Source organism: Haemaphysalis longicornis, unplaced genomic scaffold (genome assembly GCF_048455015.1).
Source record: "Haemaphysalis longicornis isolate Haplotype H1 unplaced genomic scaffold, Haemaphysalis longicornis Haplotype H1 scaffold_6, whole genome shotgun sequence".
NCBI lineage: Eukaryota > Metazoa > Arthropoda > Arachnida > Ixodida > Ixodidae > Haemaphysalis > Haemaphysalis longicornis.
Window position 1 is genome coordinate 20875855 of NW_027526407.1, and position 21032 is coordinate 20896886.

General features: G+C 44.3%; 2 protein-coding genes across 12 annotated transcripts in view; both read right to left on the minus strand.

The window, feature by feature from the left end:
• The window catches only part of LOC144142287 (uncharacterized), a 29889-nt gene extending 25233 nt beyond the window's left edge, over positions 1 to 4656 (minus strand). For 3 of the 5 annotated variants that reach the window (XM_077673667.1, XM_077673666.1, XM_077673665.1), the window contains exon 1: positions 4463 to 4655. In XM_077673667.1, the coding sequence (XP_077529793.1) occupies positions 4463 to 4494 (32 nt within the window). In that variant the 5' untranslated portion in view covers positions 4495 to 4655. Of the gene's footprint in view, positions 1 to 4462 lie in introns of all 5 variants that reach the window. The other 2 variants (XM_077673668.1, XM_077673664.1) reach the window with 2 other exon arrangements.
• Positions 4657 to 11691: 7035 nt separating this feature from the next.
• Positions 11692 to 21032, minus strand: part of LOC144142289 (uncharacterized) — a 79187-nt gene continuing 69846 nt past the window's right edge. For 5 of the 7 annotated variants that reach the window (XM_077673671.1, XM_077673675.1, XM_077673672.1 and 2 more), the window contains 5 exons: positions 20623 to 20709; positions 19111 to 19230; positions 17056 to 17181; positions 14012 to 14080; positions 11692 to 11941 (listed from right to left, as the gene is read on the minus strand). In XM_077673671.1, coding sequence (XP_077529797.1) covers positions 11867 to 11941; positions 14012 to 14080; positions 17056 to 17181; positions 19111 to 19230; positions 20623 to 20709 — 477 coding nt within the window. In that variant the 3' untranslated portion in view covers positions 11692 to 11866. The remainder of the gene's footprint in view (positions 11942 to 14011; positions 14081 to 17055; positions 17182 to 19110; positions 19231 to 20622; positions 20710 to 21032) is intronic. The other 2 variants (XM_077673673.1, XM_077673676.1) reach the window with 2 other exon arrangements.

Consider the following 21032-nt stretch of genomic DNA (forward strand, 5'->3'; position numbering starts at 1 on the left):
TATGAGCTTGGTCATGTATTAGAGCGAGGCTGGACCGTCTCCTCTGAGCGTGGCACGGGCTGAAGGCTTTGAACCGACGTCGGCGAGCGGCGTCTGACGACCCCGTCGACACCGCCCGGCGAGCGGCATCACTGGAGAGGGTCCCAAATGCCAAGCCAAACTCGCCAAGCTTGCGTCAGATACTGTGTCAACGAGTTGTTCGGCCCGGAAACGCCGGAAGCAAGACCACAACTGTAGACCAAGGCAGGGTTTGGGCGGTTAAAATAATTACTGGGAATTGAAATACTACACAAGTCAAGCTAAAACTTAACCAGGCTAAGCCAAGGTTTCGCTTTGCATATCCAGGGTTAATTGCGCTATGCAGCAGCCATTTCCTTTGCGGGGTTACTACAGGACTTCAGTATAGCAGAGTCGTTCGATGACCTTGCTCTGCCGTAGCACCGCAGGAAGTACGGGACTCCAAGACCGCAGAGGATATAGACTCGTCACGCAATGGCGGGTGAACAGTGACCCACGAGCTTTGCCATTCTGAACAGCCACACATTGTGTGTGCTCTTCCAGTGAAATGGATGATGAAGCTAAACACCGTAAAGCGCAGTAGGCAAGACAAGGGACGAAGGGGACACGGATAGCGCTCGTCCGTGTCCCCTTCGTCCCTTGTCTTGCCTACGGCGCTTTACGGTGTTTAGATGGAGTACCAACTAGCTCGTACCCATACGTTGTTGGATGATGAAGCGTACAATATTATCACCCGAAGGGGTGGCGGCAGACAGACGAATATTCGAGCAATGGATCACCAATTAGCTGTCGAAAGTGGATGAGGAATACGTACGTCAATGTAAGAACTGCATGAATTAACTTAGTTAATTCACCGACCGGCACGAAAGGTTTGGTGGCGAAATATGCGTAGGCGGGTTTCTTGAGTTGCAGTGAATGTACCGGGCAGAAAAGCACATTGCGCAGTCGAGCAAGAGAACCTAAAAGTTATAGTTGCGTCCCTGGGTCAACCATTCCTCCCCTCTCTTCTATGTCTTTGTGTAACCAGCAACGCAAAACGCGAATGCGGAAACTTAAGGTACAGTAAAAAACAAATGAAACGTACAAAAGGCGCGATTTCTTTCTGTGCAAGTAATATTTTTGGGAGGCTTTATTACAGTACCAAAGATTGAAAATGTTTTTTCGAATATACCACTAGCGAGCCGCTATTTTATCTCCACAATTCATATACTTTCATTCCATTTGTTTTGGTTCGTAGTTCTGTGTTCGCCTTTAATTTTTCCGCTACTGCACCCGCATCTAGTGGCATCTGTAATGTGGATTCAAAAATTAGTCGTACGTGGGCCAGCTTCTTGAGCTTTAATAAGTAATAGAGCGGAGAGCAAAGGCTGCCGCGGTGGCGCTCAGTACCACCTGTAAGGTATATTTCTTATAATGTGTGACCTTTTTACCTATTTTCTACGTTGTTTCAAACGTTAAAAAGCCTTGTGTCTGCATCTGTTGTGGGTGTGCCGTCTTGCCGTGCACCCAAGGAGTTCCATGTGTTTCCCTTGCGCTGTGGTGCCGGTAAGATCGAAACTCACTCTTTCCATTGGGCAGTATTGTTTATGGGCACTTTCGGAAGTGGGGAAGCACGAAAGCATGTGTAGGTAAAAACGCCGTGGTGCGGCACACCAAGTGTGTTTTCACCTTATACTCGTCATGAGTTGTAAACACGTCAGAAATAAGCACGTTCAGCTTGTGGGAAGCTGTACTACTCTTTTAGCTCAGAAGGCACGACTGCGACCGGCTCTCCTACCGGACTGGCAGACGCTGGTCACAACGGTAAGTACCGTTTTCTACAGTTCGTATTCCTTATGCAGGCCCCTTTGGGTTGCTGTTTTAAAAATCGACAACTCGTTACGTATGCACGTTAAACTTAAGAGCGAATAAAAAATGCGCGGAACGAAACTTTTTTCCACGTGTTAATAGAAAACCGGTGTCTTTTTTTTTGCTGTCACGCGAAGCTGTGATTTTAGTAGCTTAAACATTTTGGAGTACATCAAAAAGGGTGCAAAATTAGGAAAACAAATTTTTGCTTCAGCCCATTCACTGTAAATACAGTTCCGCCGTCACTTCGCAGTTAACGGAAATGAAAAGTTGTACTCATACAATTGAGGCCGCCACTACGGCACAATCATCAAACGGAACATGGGCTGTCAAACTGATCAGCCTGCCAGTGGGGGACTTTTTGGTTAGGTTTTCGTCACGAAATTTAACATTACGCATACAGTGGCGCCCGCCTTTTTGATACCTCGCCACCAGAATGCACTATCACGCTCAATTTGACCCGCAACACGCGAACGGCTGCCGGACTACTCTTCGAGCGCTTCTGGCACCGCGCAGCCAGACATTCATGAAATTAAAGGAGAGGAAGTCAGCTCTTCCGATAGTCACTAGCATTCCCGCTGGCTTCTACTGCTTCTATACGGAATGCGCAACACTGAAATGCGGCGTCTATCTATTTCATGAGTGAATTTAAGTGATGTCGCATGTGTAATCTGTGTGGGTGCCGCTTGCAGCTTTGCATTCCAAGCACATTCCCAGGGGGGATCGGCGCGCATTGTTTTTTTCGAGCGTGTGAAAACGCGAGAGAGCAGATGTGCACCTTATGCAATAAAATGAAGAAGACTTTCACGGGTCACCATTCTCAAGGAGGCAGACAAAGATGTGCCGATCTGAACTCTAATTGAACTGAACTATTTGCCTAAGGGGCGCATTCATGCATTGCGCACTCGGAAAGTCAGCTGGCTGTATAACCCACGGGGGATGCTGGTGATTACCGGAAAAGCTGACCTCTTCTCACTTTAGTTCTTGAATGCCTCGCTGCGCGGTGCATCGAGCGTCGGAGAAGCAGCTCCGGTCACTGCTCGCGTATTGCGAGTCGAATTTATCGCCATAGTGCATAACGTGATAAAAAATTATGGTTGATTATAGTGTAATAGGTATCGGTAAAACACGAAAGTAAAATGTGCAGCGAAATCTGCAGCTGAGCCTGATTTGCGGGTCGGCGGCTGTCTTGGGGGTGTGCTTAGCGAGCGACGTCCTGCTGGCAGGTCGTTTCGGCAAAGGTGTACTGGCGTAATTTTCGTGATGGATATGACGTCAGTGAAATATTGGTGTATCCCGCTAAATCACTTTCGTGTTAAAATATAAAACCAGAAAACGAACAACTCTAGGTATAACGTACTCTTTGGTTCTAACGGTTGCTTCCCCGCAAGAAGACCCTGTGTGCAGGGGTGAACCTTTTACAGGCCGATTGCGCTTCGTTGTACCGGCGTCACTTCCGCGATGGATATGACGTTACTCAAATGTTTGTGTATCCGGAAGTAACACTCTTGTTAAAAAGCACTAAAAGAGATGGCGGGCCAAATCAATATTTACATACTAAGCAAACATATTTTGCATATTAAGGTTGGACATGAATTTTATCCACTTATTCCTACAGCGAACATATGGCCTGTTGCGAGGTGTACCACCACGCAGTAAAAACGAACCGCTGTGCTTTACGCGTTCCAAGGTATCGGGATCGAACGCTTTCTGTTCAGTGCATATGAATGGCAAACACTGCGGCCAGTATCCTGAAAAGCGATATTTCTCTGCCGGAAAAATCTCACTTCTCAATACTTGGCAATTATTCGTGCAGTACAATTCCCACCAGAACAATAGGATGCTTAGACGGATCCGTTTACCGAAGTCTGCGACGAATCTTAACAGCACCAAAACCAACTTGCTTGCTCCGACTAATTTGCAGAAATCATATCTATTGCCTACGCCTACCAACACAAATTTTTTCCGCATTCGAACTTCGCCCCCTTGTCAGTTAATGCCGAAGATGTAAAATTCGAATGGTTGAAGTTAAAAGCAGCAGACTGCTTTCTATGGACAAAATATATCGGATTCGGGTACTGGCATAAACCTGTACGCCACAAGTAGGTGATACCTACCGGTCAAAAAAGAACTGGCGCACTGCGAGCAAAACGAACAAAACGTAGGCCGAACAAAACGAACAAAACGTAGGCCGAAATTTCCCCCTCCCAGCCAACGGAACATTTTGCTTTTCACTGCGCTGCTTTGTTAAACGCGGGTGGCGATGTAATTGAACCCGTTTTGTCAGAGCCCACCTAATCTACGATGCAGCTCGCTTGATAAATGCGCCGGTAAATAGTGTACGGAAACAAGTGGGAAATTAGCTGCTATTACAATCCGGTTCATATTGCTGAAAAAAATACTCGGCCAATACCGTGCGCAGCAGTGCCGTACGGCGCTCGAAACCTTCAAAAGGACAGTACGTTGAAATTAACACGGATTTAGTTAAAAGGAGGGAAAAGATCTGTACTACGTGTCTATACATTTAGGGTAAAAATAGTGCCCCACTTGGTTGAGCGCTGTTAGAACGCATAGCGAATAAAGTAAGAAAACGAACCCATGGCCGCGTTGTTGCTGCTCATATGCCATCTTGCATGCCAGACGGGGGAATGCTGCTGCAATGGCATTTCAGAAGGGCTGCGCTCTAGCAATCTTCCGCATGACGGAATATCAGATAGTTCTTTTTTCGGAGGCGGGAGTGGGGGACAGCTTGTGTTGCGCTCTAAAGCAGTATGCGTCATTGAGGCGCTTTGGAAGCGTATTGCTCTTATCAAAAAATTCCCGCCTCTTCGCCAGCCACGTAGTTGTGGCCTGTCATGCAAGCTGTGCGTCTCTTAATCATGATATTTTTGCAACAAATTGCCTTCGCTCAAGAGCCCGCTGAGGCAATGTGTACAGCGGCTGCGAAAAACTTGCTTGTAAGAAATGTAAGGGTCGAGCGGACCTCGTCCACATGGAGTGGACTTGTCCTTCCTACAACAAACCGCACGGAAACGCAGCATCCTGGGAGGCACTGCTCCGCAGACGAACCTCTGAAGCCCAGTGCATAATCGGTCTCGCCCTAGAAGCCGCCCAGTTCTAAGGGATACCGGCCGACTGATGGGGGAAGGGGCACCAATACTACCGCTTTTACTGGTGTATAATTAAGTTCTCACTGACTGACTGACTGACTGTTAGCAACAACGCGAGGGACAGCGTTCGTGCAGCGGGAAGCCGCGCTTTACGCGTCTCCTAAATGTTGTTCTTTTTATTGTTTGTAAAGTGTTTCAGCCATGAGCGCCAACTGCAGATACATAGTATGCTTGGAGTCGTTAACGCAGCTATTCACCTCATTGAGAGCGATGCTGCAAATCAACATCGGTTGAAATACACGGTTGTTTCTTTTCTTGAATCATTGCCAGATGCAAAGGGTGACAGAGGCGACTGGCTGAACAAACACGCGACAAGGGCACGCGATATAAGCCAACTTCCTTTTATAGTGCCCTCATGTTGACTTATCCTACTTTCAATTTTGTTCCAATTTGAACCCATTGGTTCAATTTTTGTAGTTTCCGAATTACGTTTTAAAAAGCGGTGATGCATTTAACCTTCATCATAGTTATCGGTATTAACAGCTTAGATTTCTGCTCCTGCTCCACTATCATTATCTACGACAGATTTACCTGTGTCAATCGGAGCGGAGCAAGAGAAAGGTTTTTCATCGTTTTTAGAACACGTGGCCAGCCAGCGAGAATTGCGCAGTTTACAGCTTTAGGGAAGCTTATTAGTTGGGGTTGTGAACTTTTATCCCGTAGGAATAAGTTAGGTTAGTGTCCAATATGAGGTGTTGCTTTTTGCGCAATGTGCGCAAGGCCACCAAGCTTTGTGAGCACTGTAGCGCCTATAGCAATGCAATTGTTGTCGAGTTCTATTTTGCTTTTAGAGTAAGGCCCAATGACCACACTACATCGGGTTACATATGTAAAAACTAGTCCAAATGACCGCTTTCAGTTTTCCTCGGCCCCCATTTCTTCACATTCATGAATGCTTGGATAGGAGTTGAGCGATCACAGCTTGAATAAACCACTGACCGCAGAACAGGCATAGCGGGCAGGTAGGTTTATTCACTGATCAGAATTTTTTCTTTATTCAAGTCTAGGACAGTGCTAATTTACGAAACACGTCTTCCCAAATTCGTCCATCACCGTAAATGCGGCGTTTTGCCCGAGTTTACTGTGCATCTTCATTAAACACAGGCAGCGCAGGTTTCGCATGCTTTGTTTTGTTAGACCATGGTTATGCCTGATGCTGCCGAGTCTAAAATCACAACAAGATTACCGCGAAAACCTAAGAAGAATTCGGGTCGTACGACACGTAACTTTATTGTGACAACAGAAGTCTTGTTGTTACGGCAAAGCCACCAGTTGTTACGACACACATTGCTGTCGTAACGATAAAGTTAATTTTCTCAACGATAAACATTCCTGTGGTCACAACAGAACTGCCATTTACGCAACTCCTCACAATGGTAAATAACATTCAAACCATGTGCAACTACTGATGCAACATCACGATCAAGACGAGACAGGCATTCGACACGGCGGAACATGAAAATCAGGACAGGAGTACGACACACGACAGAACATCAAAACCACGACGCGACAAGAATACCACAAGACGACAGTACAACACGCGAAAATACGACTAACTACAGGAATTTTTCTTGTCTTTTTCGTCTAGGGGCTGGCTTGATGTAGGTTCAGTTTAGGATTTCAGGGCAAAAAAAGTGTAAAAATAAGTTGCTGTGAGATTCCAATGCCCTTTGCTGAAAGAATGGGCGGCTGAAATTGAGCTCAGCCGTGTCGTACGGGGTTACAAACATTCAAAAGGCGCCACCTTCGAAATCACCACCGCATTCACTCAAACACGTAAAAACGGCTGTACTACTTGACTTCACACTTTGGCTGCACAATGAGGGACCGCTTGATTTAGTGATGTTACTGTGCATAGCGAATGAATTGAAAAAAAAAATGTACCCATGGTCGCTCGGTGGCTCCTCGTATGCCATATTGCGCGCCGGACACGGCAATGCTGCGGCTATGTTCTTTCACCAAGGTTGTGTTCTATACCAAGCCGTGCGGATGATCAATATCGGTTATTTTTTGTGGAAGAAGGTGTGTTATCTGCCAAAGCGGTACGCGTCATTTGGGCTGTTCGGATGCGCATGTCGTTATCAACGAAATTCCCGCCTGCCCTGTGGCCACGTAGTGGTGGTCTCACATGTACAGGGGGATTGAAAGAAATACGAACAACGGAGCGCACAGCCTCCGACGCATGCTGCAACGACTGGCTGCAAAATCAGTAAACTGCGCGCATGCGAACTTTTTAGGTTGCTTTTGATAGTGCGGTCTACTGTTGTGGGAAATGCTTGATGGAGAGTAGGCACAGGTCGTTTGTGTTTAGGCGCTTCTTTACGCTCTGTCGCCACTGAGCAGGCTCGTTGTCGCTTTTATCTGCTATATACGGGGGCCAAGCACGAAGCTCCCTGATTGCAGATAACATGAAGCCGATCATTAATCACCCTGTTCAGTGGTGACGCCGCATAAAAAGGCGCCTCAAAATAAACGACCATGCATCCTGTCTTGATCAAGCATTTACCATAAATGAAGGTAGCGGCAGTCTCAAATGCTATCGAAAAAGTGGGCACGCGCGCGGTTTAGTGACTTCGCAGCCATACGGTGCAGCATGCGTCGGTAGCTTTGCGCTCCATTCTTCGCATTTCTTTTAATGCCCCCTGTAACTACGCGTCTTTTTACCGCGATAGTTTTGCTCGAAACTGCCCTTTCTCAAGAGAACGCAAAAGGTGCGGTCACATTAGGCCATCACGAAGCGGACGACGACATGTTTGGACGTTGATGAATCTCCCACGAGTCGCCCGGCTCCTGCGTTGTCAGACCGTGTTGGCACTCTACGCCGCCGGCGACGCAATTACGTTGGCGGATGGAAAGTACGCGCACTGTGACTGGATCGGCAACCGAACACGGCGAGAAGACAGGTCGACCTATCGGCTGCAAGATGCGTCGTCGGTAATCGACCGAGACGCAAAAATTGCGCCTCTACAACATTCATGCCGTAGTGAATGCGACCCTGTTTCGTTAGTTTCTAGAGTGTAATAACAGTAGTAAGCATCATGAAGCCCATACAACTCAACATTAGCGCTAATTCCATCCGTATTTTGGCTGTCGACGCTTTGGCCCTGTGCTACGGGGATATCGCTTGCCCGAAGCTACAAACTGCATATATGTGCGTGACCGGCAGGCTTGTAGAAAATGTAAAGTCAGTTACGTGCAAAAGAAGAGTTTCGGAAGTTAATTTAGGTAATAAGGAATGAATATCAGTCAAACCATTCGAATTTTTCCCAATGCGAAATCGCTGTTGCAGCCGGGAACGCGCTTGCAATCGCTTTTTCGGCCCCACACAGCGAAGTTGGTGGTCGCCAGCTATTGTGGGTGGGTTTCAGGGAACCTTATTGCGGAGGGGTTATTCAAGAAATATCTGTTTACCAGCCAGAATACTTGCAAACCATCTTCTGAATTCCGATGTATTCGGCAGGGAGAGTGGTCCTTTATCAGGTATGCAGGTTATTTCCCACAGGTCTACCATGTGTGTCGTGGCGCAGTCGTCTCTAGCGTCACGCGCATTCTATCAACTTGCCAGTTGAGATCTCCGCAGGATCTTGTTCTGTTTTCTGTGGGGTTTTTACGTCGCATGATTTGCGGTCCTATTTGCAAATTCGTTTTTTGCGTGAGTTTTGGAAACAAGTACTTGTTTTAGGAAAAAATGTCTTTCGGAACAACGAGGCGCTTTTTACAGCCGCAGCAATCAATTTTACTTTGCTTTCTACGTGCTTCTCGAAAATGGGATACCAGGGCTACACTGTAAGCCCTTCTCTATTAAATGAGATTAGATTTCCACTGTCGTACGCACTAATACGTAGAATATGCCGAGTATGCATATTCTACGTTCTACAGAGGGCTTTTCGCCAATGGGCTCACCAGAACATCCGATATCTGTAATGCCGTTATAGGAGCGAACGCAGGTTTTTTTTTTCGTCCATGTCCGTATGCCAACATGGAGCTAAGGAGTCAGTCAGTACAAGCAGTGTGCGCGCGAATATGCACGAATGGATTCTGATGATGATGATGATTGTTGAATTTTAGTGGCACATGGCCAACTATGGCAAAGAGCGCCAACAGATGGTTAGTTACCTGAGATTAAATGTGAATACTAAAATTGAAAAGCAACAGAGGTAAAACAAATAAAGATTGATTGATTGTGGGGTTTAACGCGCCGACGCAACGCAGGCGATGAGGCGCGCCGTAGTGGAGGGCTCCGGATTAATTTTGACCACCTGGGGATCTTTATCGTGCGCCGAAATCTCGTGCACACGGGCGTTTTTGCTTTTCGCCTCCATCAGAAAAGCGGCCGCCGCGGCCGGGAATCGAACCCGCGACCTCGTGCTCAGCAGCGCAACGCCTTAGCCACTGAGCCACCGCGGCGGGTAAACAAATAAAGACAATGGAGATGGCTGGTGTAGAGGGCCAGGTTGTGATTATGCACGATACGATATCAGATTCAGAAATTTAACTTCAGATGAGTGCTTAAAAAACACGCTTGACAGAAAACATTGGTTCATCGCTTAAGAAGTGCGATGGCTGGAGTGGGATTTGTCGTCTGTAGATTTCTGGAAAATGTTTGCGTCGTGTGGTGTGAAGTGCCTTGCATGTGATTAGTATGTGAACTACGGATAGGCCCTCACAACTGCTGCCGCACAGGGGTCTCGAAGACCCAGTGAGCAAGTGTGAATATGTTACATAAGTGTGGCCTATCCGTAGCCTGCCTAAGGCTACTTCTGTGTCTGTCTTGCTTGACTGATGTATCTACCTAAGTGCTGCTTTATAGTGTAGAGTTCGGTCTCTATTTGTGTGTCCCATGTTTCCTGCCAAGATTTGCGCAAGGCTGTCCGTACCAGTGGCTTCAGGTCTAGGTAGGGAACACATGGTACATCTATGTTACTGCGGAGAGCAGACACAGTGGCACTCTGGTCAGCAACTTCGTTCCCCATAATGCCACTTTAACCCGGAACCCAGCAAACAATTATTTTAGTGTTGAGTTATCACCAGAGGTTAAAACTCTTATTAGATGCTTGAGGACAATGTTTTTTTGTAGATTTGAAGCAATGTAAGGGTGTTACCACACTTAGTGAGTCTTCAAAGATAATGAAGTGTTCTGTTCTAGTTCCTGTAATGTGGAGTACTGCTAATAAGATACCACGTGCTTCTGCCGTAAAAATGTTGCTATTTATGTGTAATGTCTTCGTACTGGGAAAGTTGGGGCGTGTGCAGCACATGCGACCGCTGAAGAAGATTTCAAAGCATCGGTGTAGGAGGTGGTGTGGGGTATTTGTGTTGTAACTGAAAAAAGTGCTGTAGTATATGTTCTCTGGGCGCATTTTGTTTGTCGATATGTTGAAAAGAAATATCACGCGAAATTGCTGACCTCTGCCAATGCGAAATGAGGTCAGCAATAGAAGTCTTCATGCTCTCCTCAAAGGAAATCCCTAGTTCCTCAGCGAGGGCTCTCACTCGGGTAGAGAAAGGAGCGGGTATCGATGGCCGTGCTGCGAACAACGGACCGGATGAGATATTGTTCATGATAAAACTACATGGGTGATTTTTTATAGAAGTCGCCTTAAAAGCATACAGCAATGACGTGTAAGAACGCCGGTATTCAAGGCTCCATCTATCACACACTGCCTACAGTCTTTCATTGGGACTCCTCCGGAACACTCCAGATGGAAGACGGAGACCAAAGTGCAGCACTGGGTCCAACATTTTCAGAGAAGTTTTACAGACGGACCGATCGAGGCACTCCTGTAGTCCAACCGTGACCCAATAAGGCTGGTAAAAACACGGAGGAGCATTTGTTTGTCCGCTCCGTAGGAGCAATGCGAGGGGACCTTCAGGATATTCATTGTTTTGAGGCATTTCTGTTTCAGGTGTTTTATATGGGGAATAAATGTCAGTTTTTCATTAAGTACCACGTCTAAAAATTTGTGTTCCTTTTTGGTAGGGATTGGGACACCTTTAAGCTTAATATCAGGATAAGCATGGATTCCGCGCTTCCTTGAAAATACAACACAAGTACGTTTGTCGGGATTAAGCTTAAATATATTCTTGTCTGCCCAGTCAGCGAGTTTGTGACACCAAGTTTGACTTGGCTCTCGCAAACGGACAGATTTCAGGATTTGAAGGAGATTTAAACGTCGTCTACATATAGAGACTAAGAAATGGTTGGTGGCAATCCTTTCCAAAGAGTTCATTGGTGGCAATCCTTTCCAAAGAGTTCAATCACGCAGTCAAGTGCAAGCACAACCGGAGTTGTTGTTGTTGTTGTTGTTACTCTTCTATGACACGCACCCACGTGGGGGATTGGCCAAGAAACGGTGTAGTGCGGACGCCGGACCACCGCTGACGCCGCGGGACATACCCCCGAGCATACGACGCTCCGCATCTAAAAAAGACGTGATAATTTCAGAATTCACCTCAAACAATTCTTCTGGTCCCTTCGAATACCTCTCAACGCGTCATTTTGTCAGTGGTTTACAGAGAAAGGTGGCACCATTAGAAGTGGTTTTAGATATTGTGCAAGTATACGAGAAAAAATTGGCCTAAATTGATAAACTTTACTCATAAAATAGGTTGCAATAGTAGGCAGCACCCTGGTGCATTAAGTAATAAAATGTGGTGTGATCAAACCCATTTTATTTGACAAAATTCTCCGGAAATGTTTCGCTTCTTTTGGGGGAAGCGTCAACGTTTAAGGCGTGTTGTTTACTCCTCAAATTTCAACAATCGCGAATGTCCTTGCTGGCAGCTTGAGTACCACCCACTGCACCAAAACGGCCACGCAGCTCAATATATTAGTCTTCGTGTCTCAGCTTCTGGAGGAGCTCTTTAATTGACAGCTCAAGCTTTTGCAGTCTCTCTTCCAGTTCCTGAAAAAAAAGGAAAAAAAAATAAACATCACAGGTTCAAGCTCCAGAGCCAAGTATTTAAAGTAATTGCCCAGGTGAACGGTATTATTAACGACTTACGCTTTTCTGTAGCAAGCCGTGCAATATTTATTAAGCATAATGTCCAAGACGGCACAAAAGACAAAATAAAGGACGAGAAACGAAGGTCTGGGCCCGCTGGCCTCACGCTTAAAGGCACCTAAATCGTACATAAATATGTAAGGAATGGAATGCAGTGTGAATGAATTAAAACGACTTAAGAGTGCACAAGGCAGTAAATGCACCAACAGTTGGTGCAGTACCTGCTAATGACCTAAATGTGTGCTCAAACGAAACCCAACTTTGAAGTTTAGCGTGCAGGAATTTCGAGGCTTACTGCATAAGGTTTTCTTTTACTGGAAATTGTCATGTAAAAACGTAACTGTAAATTCTCAGCCACCTGCACTCTTCGCAGTCTGCAAGTATTTCTCAAAAATGATATATTCTATCATGTCGCAGCGCAAGATGACCACCAGGTGTTACACATTGCGGTACCACAAGCAGAATACAAAATCGAAGTTTCGAGTTATTCCTGGAGAATCTACTTCTAGAGAAACCTTTTAGTTCCAGTTAAAAAAAACGCCGGATGCTATCGGCTGCGGCAGTTGTTTAAAAAGTTGAGCAGCAATTGGTTTGATTGATTGATTGATTGTAGGGTTTAACGCGCCGACGCAACGAAGGCGTTGAGGCGCGCCGTTGTGGAGGGCTACGGATTAATTTTGACCGCCTGCGCATATTTAACGTGCGCCGAAATCTCGTACACACGGGCTTTTTTGTTTTTTGCCTCCATCAGAAAAGCGGCCGCCGCGGCCGGGAATCGAACCCGCGACCTCGTGCTCAGTAGAGCAACGCCATAGCCACTTAGCCACCGCGGCGGCTAGTTGAGTTGAGCAGCAAAAACCCGTATTAAAAATAGCGTAACCTTAGCAGAAAAACAATGCTGCGGCGTAATGTTTAGGGCTTAAGTATTTCTATATTTAGTATTCGTGTATATAAACAGCTAAATGTGACTCAGAACAAGGAAAAAAATTGTGAGAAACCTTCAAATTCAGTTGAAATAAACTGTTCGCCTTTAAGGGAGAAAGTGGATGACGGGGGGTTGTAATGTCTTTTGGTTTGGCTGTACAGCTATTTAGATAAATTAGAAATTTCGGAAAATCTTATTTTGGCACAGTATGAGGACTCATCGCTAACTACTATAGCTATGTTGTGCGAATTGTTGCATTTTAGATCCAGCTTCAACTCCAATTGCAGAGTTCCAAATGCTATTCAGGAATATGATTCTCAGGTCGTGCACCACGGAGAATTAAAGCGGAAGATAATTTTCAGGGATCCAATAAACATCACGACGAAGAAATGCCAATTTACAACTAGAGGTTTGTATACCTACTCTCCGAGCAAAGATTGCCATAAATGGAATTCGTAACTTGATTCCAAGCACCGAGCTGGCATATAATTTGGGAAAGTACTAATTCCAACAGGCCACATAATACAATGAAGGTTGTTTGAATACACTGGTTCAATCCATTACTCAGGTTCGCACATCATAAGGTTGCTTTTAAAGCAGTCCGGAGTGGTTCGATTTGAAGAAACACTGTTTTTGGCGGAAATATAAAATGTAACGAATTACAAATTTCCCGCTTTTAGACATACCAAAGAGTCGACTAAACACAACTTGTGTTTTATATTTCAGTAAGTCTGAATGTTTTTATTTCAGGCCCAGCCATCAGCAATGAGTAGGTAAAGACTGAAAGCCGAACAGGTTTATTCCAAAGCAGGTGAAACGATTGCCTATTCTGTACGGAATTACATTTTCAATTACAATAAACTTCCTTTTAAATTCTACAAGGGCAGTTCACGATTCCCCAAGAAGTGCGGCTTCCGTAACCAGCTTTCCCAAAAGTGAGCTCGGCAGTTTCATTCTAAATACTCGATTTCATACAAGTACGACGCACACGTCATACAACGTTTATTTTCAGGATTTATTTAGGAAACACCATACATTTTACCTACCTTTACTCTCTTTCTCAGGGCTGCTACTTCGATTTCCCTGTTCCACTCTTCGCAGTCCTTGTCAGCTTCCTGTAAGCGCCATTGTAGGGACGTTAGTACAGCTCAGAATATCATGCGAGTGGAATTAAGTTTCTGTATCGAGCAGTCACCGCGCTTGTATCAGAGACAGATGAGGTCACAGCACCCATATTGAAATTAGAACACGAATATTACGCCGCTTTGCGTTCAATACTTCAAATAGAAGAGTTTATCGCATGAAATATTGATTTTCAAAAATCATCACCAGCTTGCTGCTGTTCCCTTCTGGATCTTCAGGGACTTCCCACCCATCTTAACTTTATTACATAAGTCCATTGCGTTATCCCAGCCGTTGTTCAGCAACACGCGCCTCCCATTAGGAAAATATTAAGAAAATATAAAAATGATTTCAATTTAAACCTTTACGAACCTTATCGGCATTGTGGTAGTGTTAGAAAAAAAAGTGGCCTACAGCACGAACCTGCCAGCCCCATAACCTTGCATTTTGAACCACGCGTTTCTTTTGTTATAATAAATTTCATGCATTTTAATTAGTCAACCAATTGCTGTTGAAACGCTTTAGTCCAAACATTGTAATGAAATCTTTGACCGTCGCACAAAAGTCCATGCAGCCCGATTTAGAGATTTAGAAATTGATCAGTTATTCCACTCGGTGATGTGGATTATATCCGGCGTCCCCAATAAGACGACAAAATAAAAGTGAAACTGAAAATGGAGGAGCACTTGTGTTGTTGACGGGACTTCTACCTTAAAAGCCAGAGGAAACTAAACATGGAAGCGCTTGAAGCACCTACAAAAGAGAAGGCGGTTAGAATTGTAGTTGCGGTTCTCAAAGCGGCAAATAATAGGAAATCGTATGTACCGGAGACCCGACTGATTTTGAAAATGGTGCCTGGGGATAATATATTAAAAACGCGTGTCCCAGTGATTACATGTATACCATTGAGGTCTAAATAATTTACATATGAAAAAATTGTGCCTAATTAAATTTAACCGTTCTAGTCGAAATACATATACAGTTGATTAGGTGATAAAGTAGAAGTCCAAATTGCGTTTTGAACCGCTTGCGGCTTTGGTGGCGACCGCATGCTCACATTGAGATACACATACCGAGACGTTCGCCGTCAAACGCCTCTCGCTTCAATGATACGTGACATTTTGCGTGGAGACAAGAAAAATACATGAAGTTTAGTCATGTAAGATTCACTCAACACCAATTAGGACAATAAGCAAATCTCTAGGCTGGTGTCTGTGAACTAAGAATTAAGCAATCTTTTCTTAAATAAATCAGTCCGTCAAACACGTAATGAGACAGATAAAGCTGACACTTTTGCTGAAGGGGTGACCATTCACGTTTCCCGGGAATCTTATTCTAAAGAAGATTAACATAACGAATGCTGCTTTGCATCGCAGGTTCTTTCCTGTTGTCATTATCATCCTTACAGCTCTCCGGGTCATGCACATTATCCACTTTCGGCAATGAAGAGTGATCGATCATCTGCGTATTATATTTTCTTCATGTGAATGTATTCTTTCCTTTTATCGTGTGATGTTTAGATTGATCGCATACTCATGCGAATATATTATCCCTGCTCCAAACCGCCTACTAGTATAACAAAAACACGACCCTGACAGGACCAGAATTAGAATGAAGTTTAGGTGAAGTAAAGGCTACATCGCATATTCCACAAAACACGGTCGAGAACGTTAGGCTGCACTGCGGCGTCGTCCTACTAAATACGAATATCCAAGCAAAGCAGAAATAGGCTGAAAAAAACTCATTTATATAACACAAAAACTGTGGCACTGATACTACTGAATAAGATTTTTCAAGAGATAGTATTCCGTAATTATTGAAAGTATTCTATGAGAAACCATTGTGGTCTTTGGGAATAATCTATGACAGTGTTTATTCTATCTTGTTTTATAAAACTGTTGTAGTACATGTGGAACCACAGCTACGGGAATCAAATTCGACTGTGCTTTGAATAATTTGCACAAATTTAGTATCAGGGAAATAGTCGCGTGGGCCAATCTGGCAATGGTACCGTGTACAAAAACGTTGTCCGTTAGATACGGCTTGCACAGTTAGATTGATTGATTGTAGGGAAAGATACGGCTTGCACTAACCACCTGCCTGAGGTGGTTGTATTTTTTCACTTCTAGCGTTTTTCTAAGCTGTAGAGGACGTTTTCGCATGCTTATTCTTCAGTACTTTCGATTTATTCATATTTATTTTTAGCGCCATGGCGGTACTTTCCGAATGTAGTTCCTCAATAATTGTTTGCAGGTGTTCTGCAGTTTCATTCGGCAATTCGATGTCGTCCGCAAACCTCAGATGGCTCAAGTATTCCCCGTTTATCCCTAATCCCATGTTTTGCCAGTCAGCCTTGGACTACTTTATCTCTAAATGGCTATGCCGTGGTTATAATAACTGCTTTGACTCGTATATGCTGCTGTCGCACATATTGCTAGTATATCATCTGTATATAACACCATCTGTCTATTTTCTAATTTCATTGTGTCATGTGAACTAATAATTCCAAATGTAATTCTCATTAGCACGAGAAATATTCTAACGCGGCGAAGCAATGGAGAAATGCGGACTCAGAGTGGGGAGTAGGTTATAGAAGAGACCTTGTATGTTCCCCAAAAGTTGCGTGTACTATAATATAGGGGCACATACTAAAGCACTGCAAAAGAGCAACTCATGACCTAACTATCAGAATAAAATAATTTGCGGTCCTATTTTTTTTTCACACTACAGCTATTTTAAAATTTAGTTTATATAAATTTGTATCACTTAATTTCAAATTTTGTCACATCACTGTCACATCACTGCTGAAGTACTCGGGCGCTTGATTTCTCCGTCAGGAAGCTCCTGGAAACAGGTATACGGGTAGGGCAGAAGATTTGTGATCTAGGTGAGCTGAGGAGCCTTACTGCAGGACTTTCGGCCTGCGTACGACTATTCCATTAAAATTCGGTTGGTAAAAGAGGCTCACCTGCACGTTGTTGCCTTGCGTGACGCCTGAGCATTCATCACAGTGTTGTTTATAAAAATCGATTATCACTTTTGTTTTGCACTTGGTGCACCTAGGGCAATGCGTTGTGCAGGATTTTTCGTGCTCCTGCAAAGACGTAGAAAACAACAAATATTTTAGTACAACACCCTTACTTGTGTCCTAGATGATGGTACTGATTCATAGTTCAGGGGTCCATAATTGTACCTGCTCACAGGACACTTGCGCAGCACGGTACCATTACAAAGGAGTTATTGGCCAAGTCACCAGAAAACAATCCCTTTTGTTCTTTAGGCAGTTGGATGGGGAGCGGCTAGATTTCTTCATCCTGAACAAATGTTGGCTGCACACTTAGGCAGCCGATGGTGAGCTCCCTTGCTTACGATTTCAGGTCAGATGGAAACTGATTTGTTCAACGGTGACCAATGAATTCTAAAGTGCAACTAAGAAGATTGACAGTTGATACAGATGAAGAGCTAGGGGGGGGGGGTCAAAAATAACATTTGGAGACCAGGGTTTAAAAGGTAGCGCGTTAAACCTCATCGCCACCAATTAAGTGCTCTCTTCCAATTCTTCAAGCGAAGATGACTGTGGCCTTATAGCCACTGGCGCCTTTATCTACGCTTGCCGGTAAAGTAACTTTGACAACGGCAACCCTTATAACACGGTGTACAAAACGAACAGCCCATATTTTTAATGTAGTTGCGCCACGCCCATAGTTGGCCCTCGTTCATGAAGGGAGGAAAGCCCTCTACTTTTGAGCAGGCTTCTAGAGTGGAACCTAGTTTACTGCAGCGACGTAAAGAAGCAAGAAAATTCTCCAGGGAAATTAAGACTGCTTGTGTTGCTGTAATGCAATTACATTATGGCTTTTGTTGGCGATACATGTCTCAAAAATATCTACTGTTTGACGTGACGTGTGTTGCGAACGGAACGGTGGAGTAGCTGAAAGCTGGTGGCATTAAGACTGCTTGTGTTGCTGTAATGCAATTACATTATGGCTTTTGTTGGCGATACATGTCTCAAAAATATCTACTGTTTGACGTGACGTGTGTTGCGAACGGAACTGTGGAGTAGCTGAAAGCTGGTGGCATTGTGCTATGTTTGCCTTATTCTTCACCTTCCATCACTCAGCTTAATTCGTGGAAGATGCTACAGCGCGAAATAAAACACGGACACAGAAAGACGGAGGGACGAGCACTGATTTCCAGATGAATTTAATACGATGAACATTGCACCTTTATACAAATTCTTCATGTTAATATAACTACGAAATAATTCTAATCTCTAGTATTACACAAGCATATCAGCACTCGTTCAATGCACTTGGCACAATCGATACAAACAATTCACGTCATGTGCAAGGTGCAGCACGTGTTGGAAAGGAAGGCTATCTCTTTTTTACAACGCAATAGACTCCCAGCTTACACATTTACTGCAATGCCTTAAAATGTCGTGCGTTTCAATAATTTCCCGAGTAGTTTGATTACCGCTTCTACTTATCACCTCGCACATTTCAAACTGAGGTTCGTAATAATAAATTTAGTTGGAAGTCAGTGCTCGTCCGTTGTCTTTCTGTGTCGTGTTTTATTTCGCGCTGTAGCATCTTTTACAATGAACTACTAACTCGCCCAACAGTACACTTTGTTAAGCTTAATTGCTAAACTTGCATTGGAAGCGCGAGATGCTTTGGACCCATTCGCTGCTAGCGACGCCCAAGTTTCCGCTTTATGGGGCACACATATATTAACCAATAAAAAGCTAGCTAAAAAGCACAGTCAGTGCTCATCGGGATGTTCAGTATGCAGGGTTAAAATCGGTCTATGTCCCAGAAGAGCTGCCGTTAGGATTTTTTTCTGTGCAACCAATACCCTATTCAACATAAAACAGTAAATATCGTGATTTTCTAGACCTGCGTAATGCCCTGCCCGAAATATCACATTAGCATTCTTCTACATAATCTACTACAGACGTTTGAGTGTAGAACGATTCAAAAGGCAAACTTGGAAAAGTAGAGAAGCTTGTGCAAATGCTTACACGTATCTCTTCACAACTCCATTCCTCCAAGCAGTTCGGGCACTCGGCGTTTTCAACTGGCGGCTCCGTTCCTTCTCCAACTTTGGCCACCCGATATTGCAGGGAAGTTTTCACGGGCTCCTGAAAATCGAACGAATATTACTTGTTGGAAAGAAGAAGCATACGCAAGGTAACTTGGGCTTGTAATAGTAGCCCAACAAGGCAAGGAGCTAAATGAGGACCTGCCCTTTTCTTCTCTTTTTCTTGTGCTTCCATTTAGAGTGTCACTACACCAAAAAAAATTGAGGAAGGCTAATGTTATTGTTCTCGTTATTGTTGGGTACGCTTTATGTAGGGTTGTTTGTTTTTTGAAAATACTGATTTTACGGATTTGTACGCTCCGAACATATTTCACAATATTCGGGCTAAACACAACTTCTCCCCTAATAGACCTTTTTCAAGTAGCAATCTTCACAAACCTGCGCTGACGATCAGCCGTTGTCAACCAGTACAGGTTTCATGCAGGCCCCACAAACGCAGCTGTCGAACTCATTCAGTATTGATATGACTCTACCGCTCGCAACCACCGGATGGCTAATTCGGCATTGGCAATAGTGTGCCTAGCTAATGGAATCTGCGATGTGGAGAGGACTTAATCCCAACTGACATGCGTTCAACGATCTCAAAGGTTTCGAATGGAGACCGACATGTTGCGCCTGCAGATTATAGAGAATGCATACAAGGACGTGTAAAAAAATTGATGAGCGGCTAAAAGTGAATAAAATGTTTTATTTCTTGCAGGTTATCAATAATCTTGACTGCCATCATTGCTGATTAGTTTCCAACAAGCGCCAAGTTTCGGAAAATATTAGCTAGAAAACCGTGTTGACCCCCAGAATGCCGTCTTGAAACAAACTCTAATTTTAGCGCGTTCAAGTTGAGAAGCTTGTGATACCTACTGATAAAATAAAATAAATATATTCCTTAGTACGTCTGCAGATTTAACACGAAAAAACCCGAATTTCGCGACGGTTTTTCGAAAAAAAAAAGCGGATTGCTCCCCGATTATCATTTTGAAAATAGCATGCGATTTTTACACCACCCCTTCCTTAAAAAAAATAAAAGCCGAAAACAAACAGCTTTGGTTGTATGTCGCCTACAAGGTTGGCCGAGTTGGTGAAACCTGAAAGCAAGTAAAATACCACAAACAACTAAAACGAGATAAAAGAGCGGGCATCCCTCAATCTTGTCTTCGGATTTTTCACAGGTTTTTTGGGGAAGTCACCGAACTTAAAAAAAAGCGCGCCAGAAGGAATGAAAAATAAGAACACTGCACTAACATAACAAAAAGTATTGTTGGTCGGTTTGGAGCAGCAGCATGGAAAAGGCGGGGCGAAGCCTACATAGGAACTGTGGTTGCTATCAACCGTGCAGAATGCACCTACCGTCGTAACGTGTGCGTAGAGGTGCGTTTACAGCTGAGCAGTTGGAATGCTCGCATCCGACCAAAGGAGATATCGACTAAATACTTACAGCGGTGGCTATACTAAGTGTAGCATTTAGTTGCATCAAGTTCCCAGCTCCGCTTGTATTTGGAAATGAAATTTTGCCATTTTCATTCTGGAAAAATACCAGCAAGAGAACACGGTATAGCTTCAGTGGGCAGACCTAGTACAAAGCGCCGATCAATAAACTGTCTCTTCCAAATACACTTTGAGCCCTCCGCCACTACTCTACGAGTTGTATTATGCGTAATATAAAACAGGGCACTTGATTTTATAGTTTGAGCTGATGGTGGGAAGGTCCCAAACGGGGATTCATCATTGTATTTCTCACAGGGCAATTGAGCGGCGAGGAAAGTGGGACGCGTACAGGGCGAGCAGAGAATGTATTTCCAGACTGTCGTTTCAATGAAACTTGCTACAATGAAAACTTGGTTATAA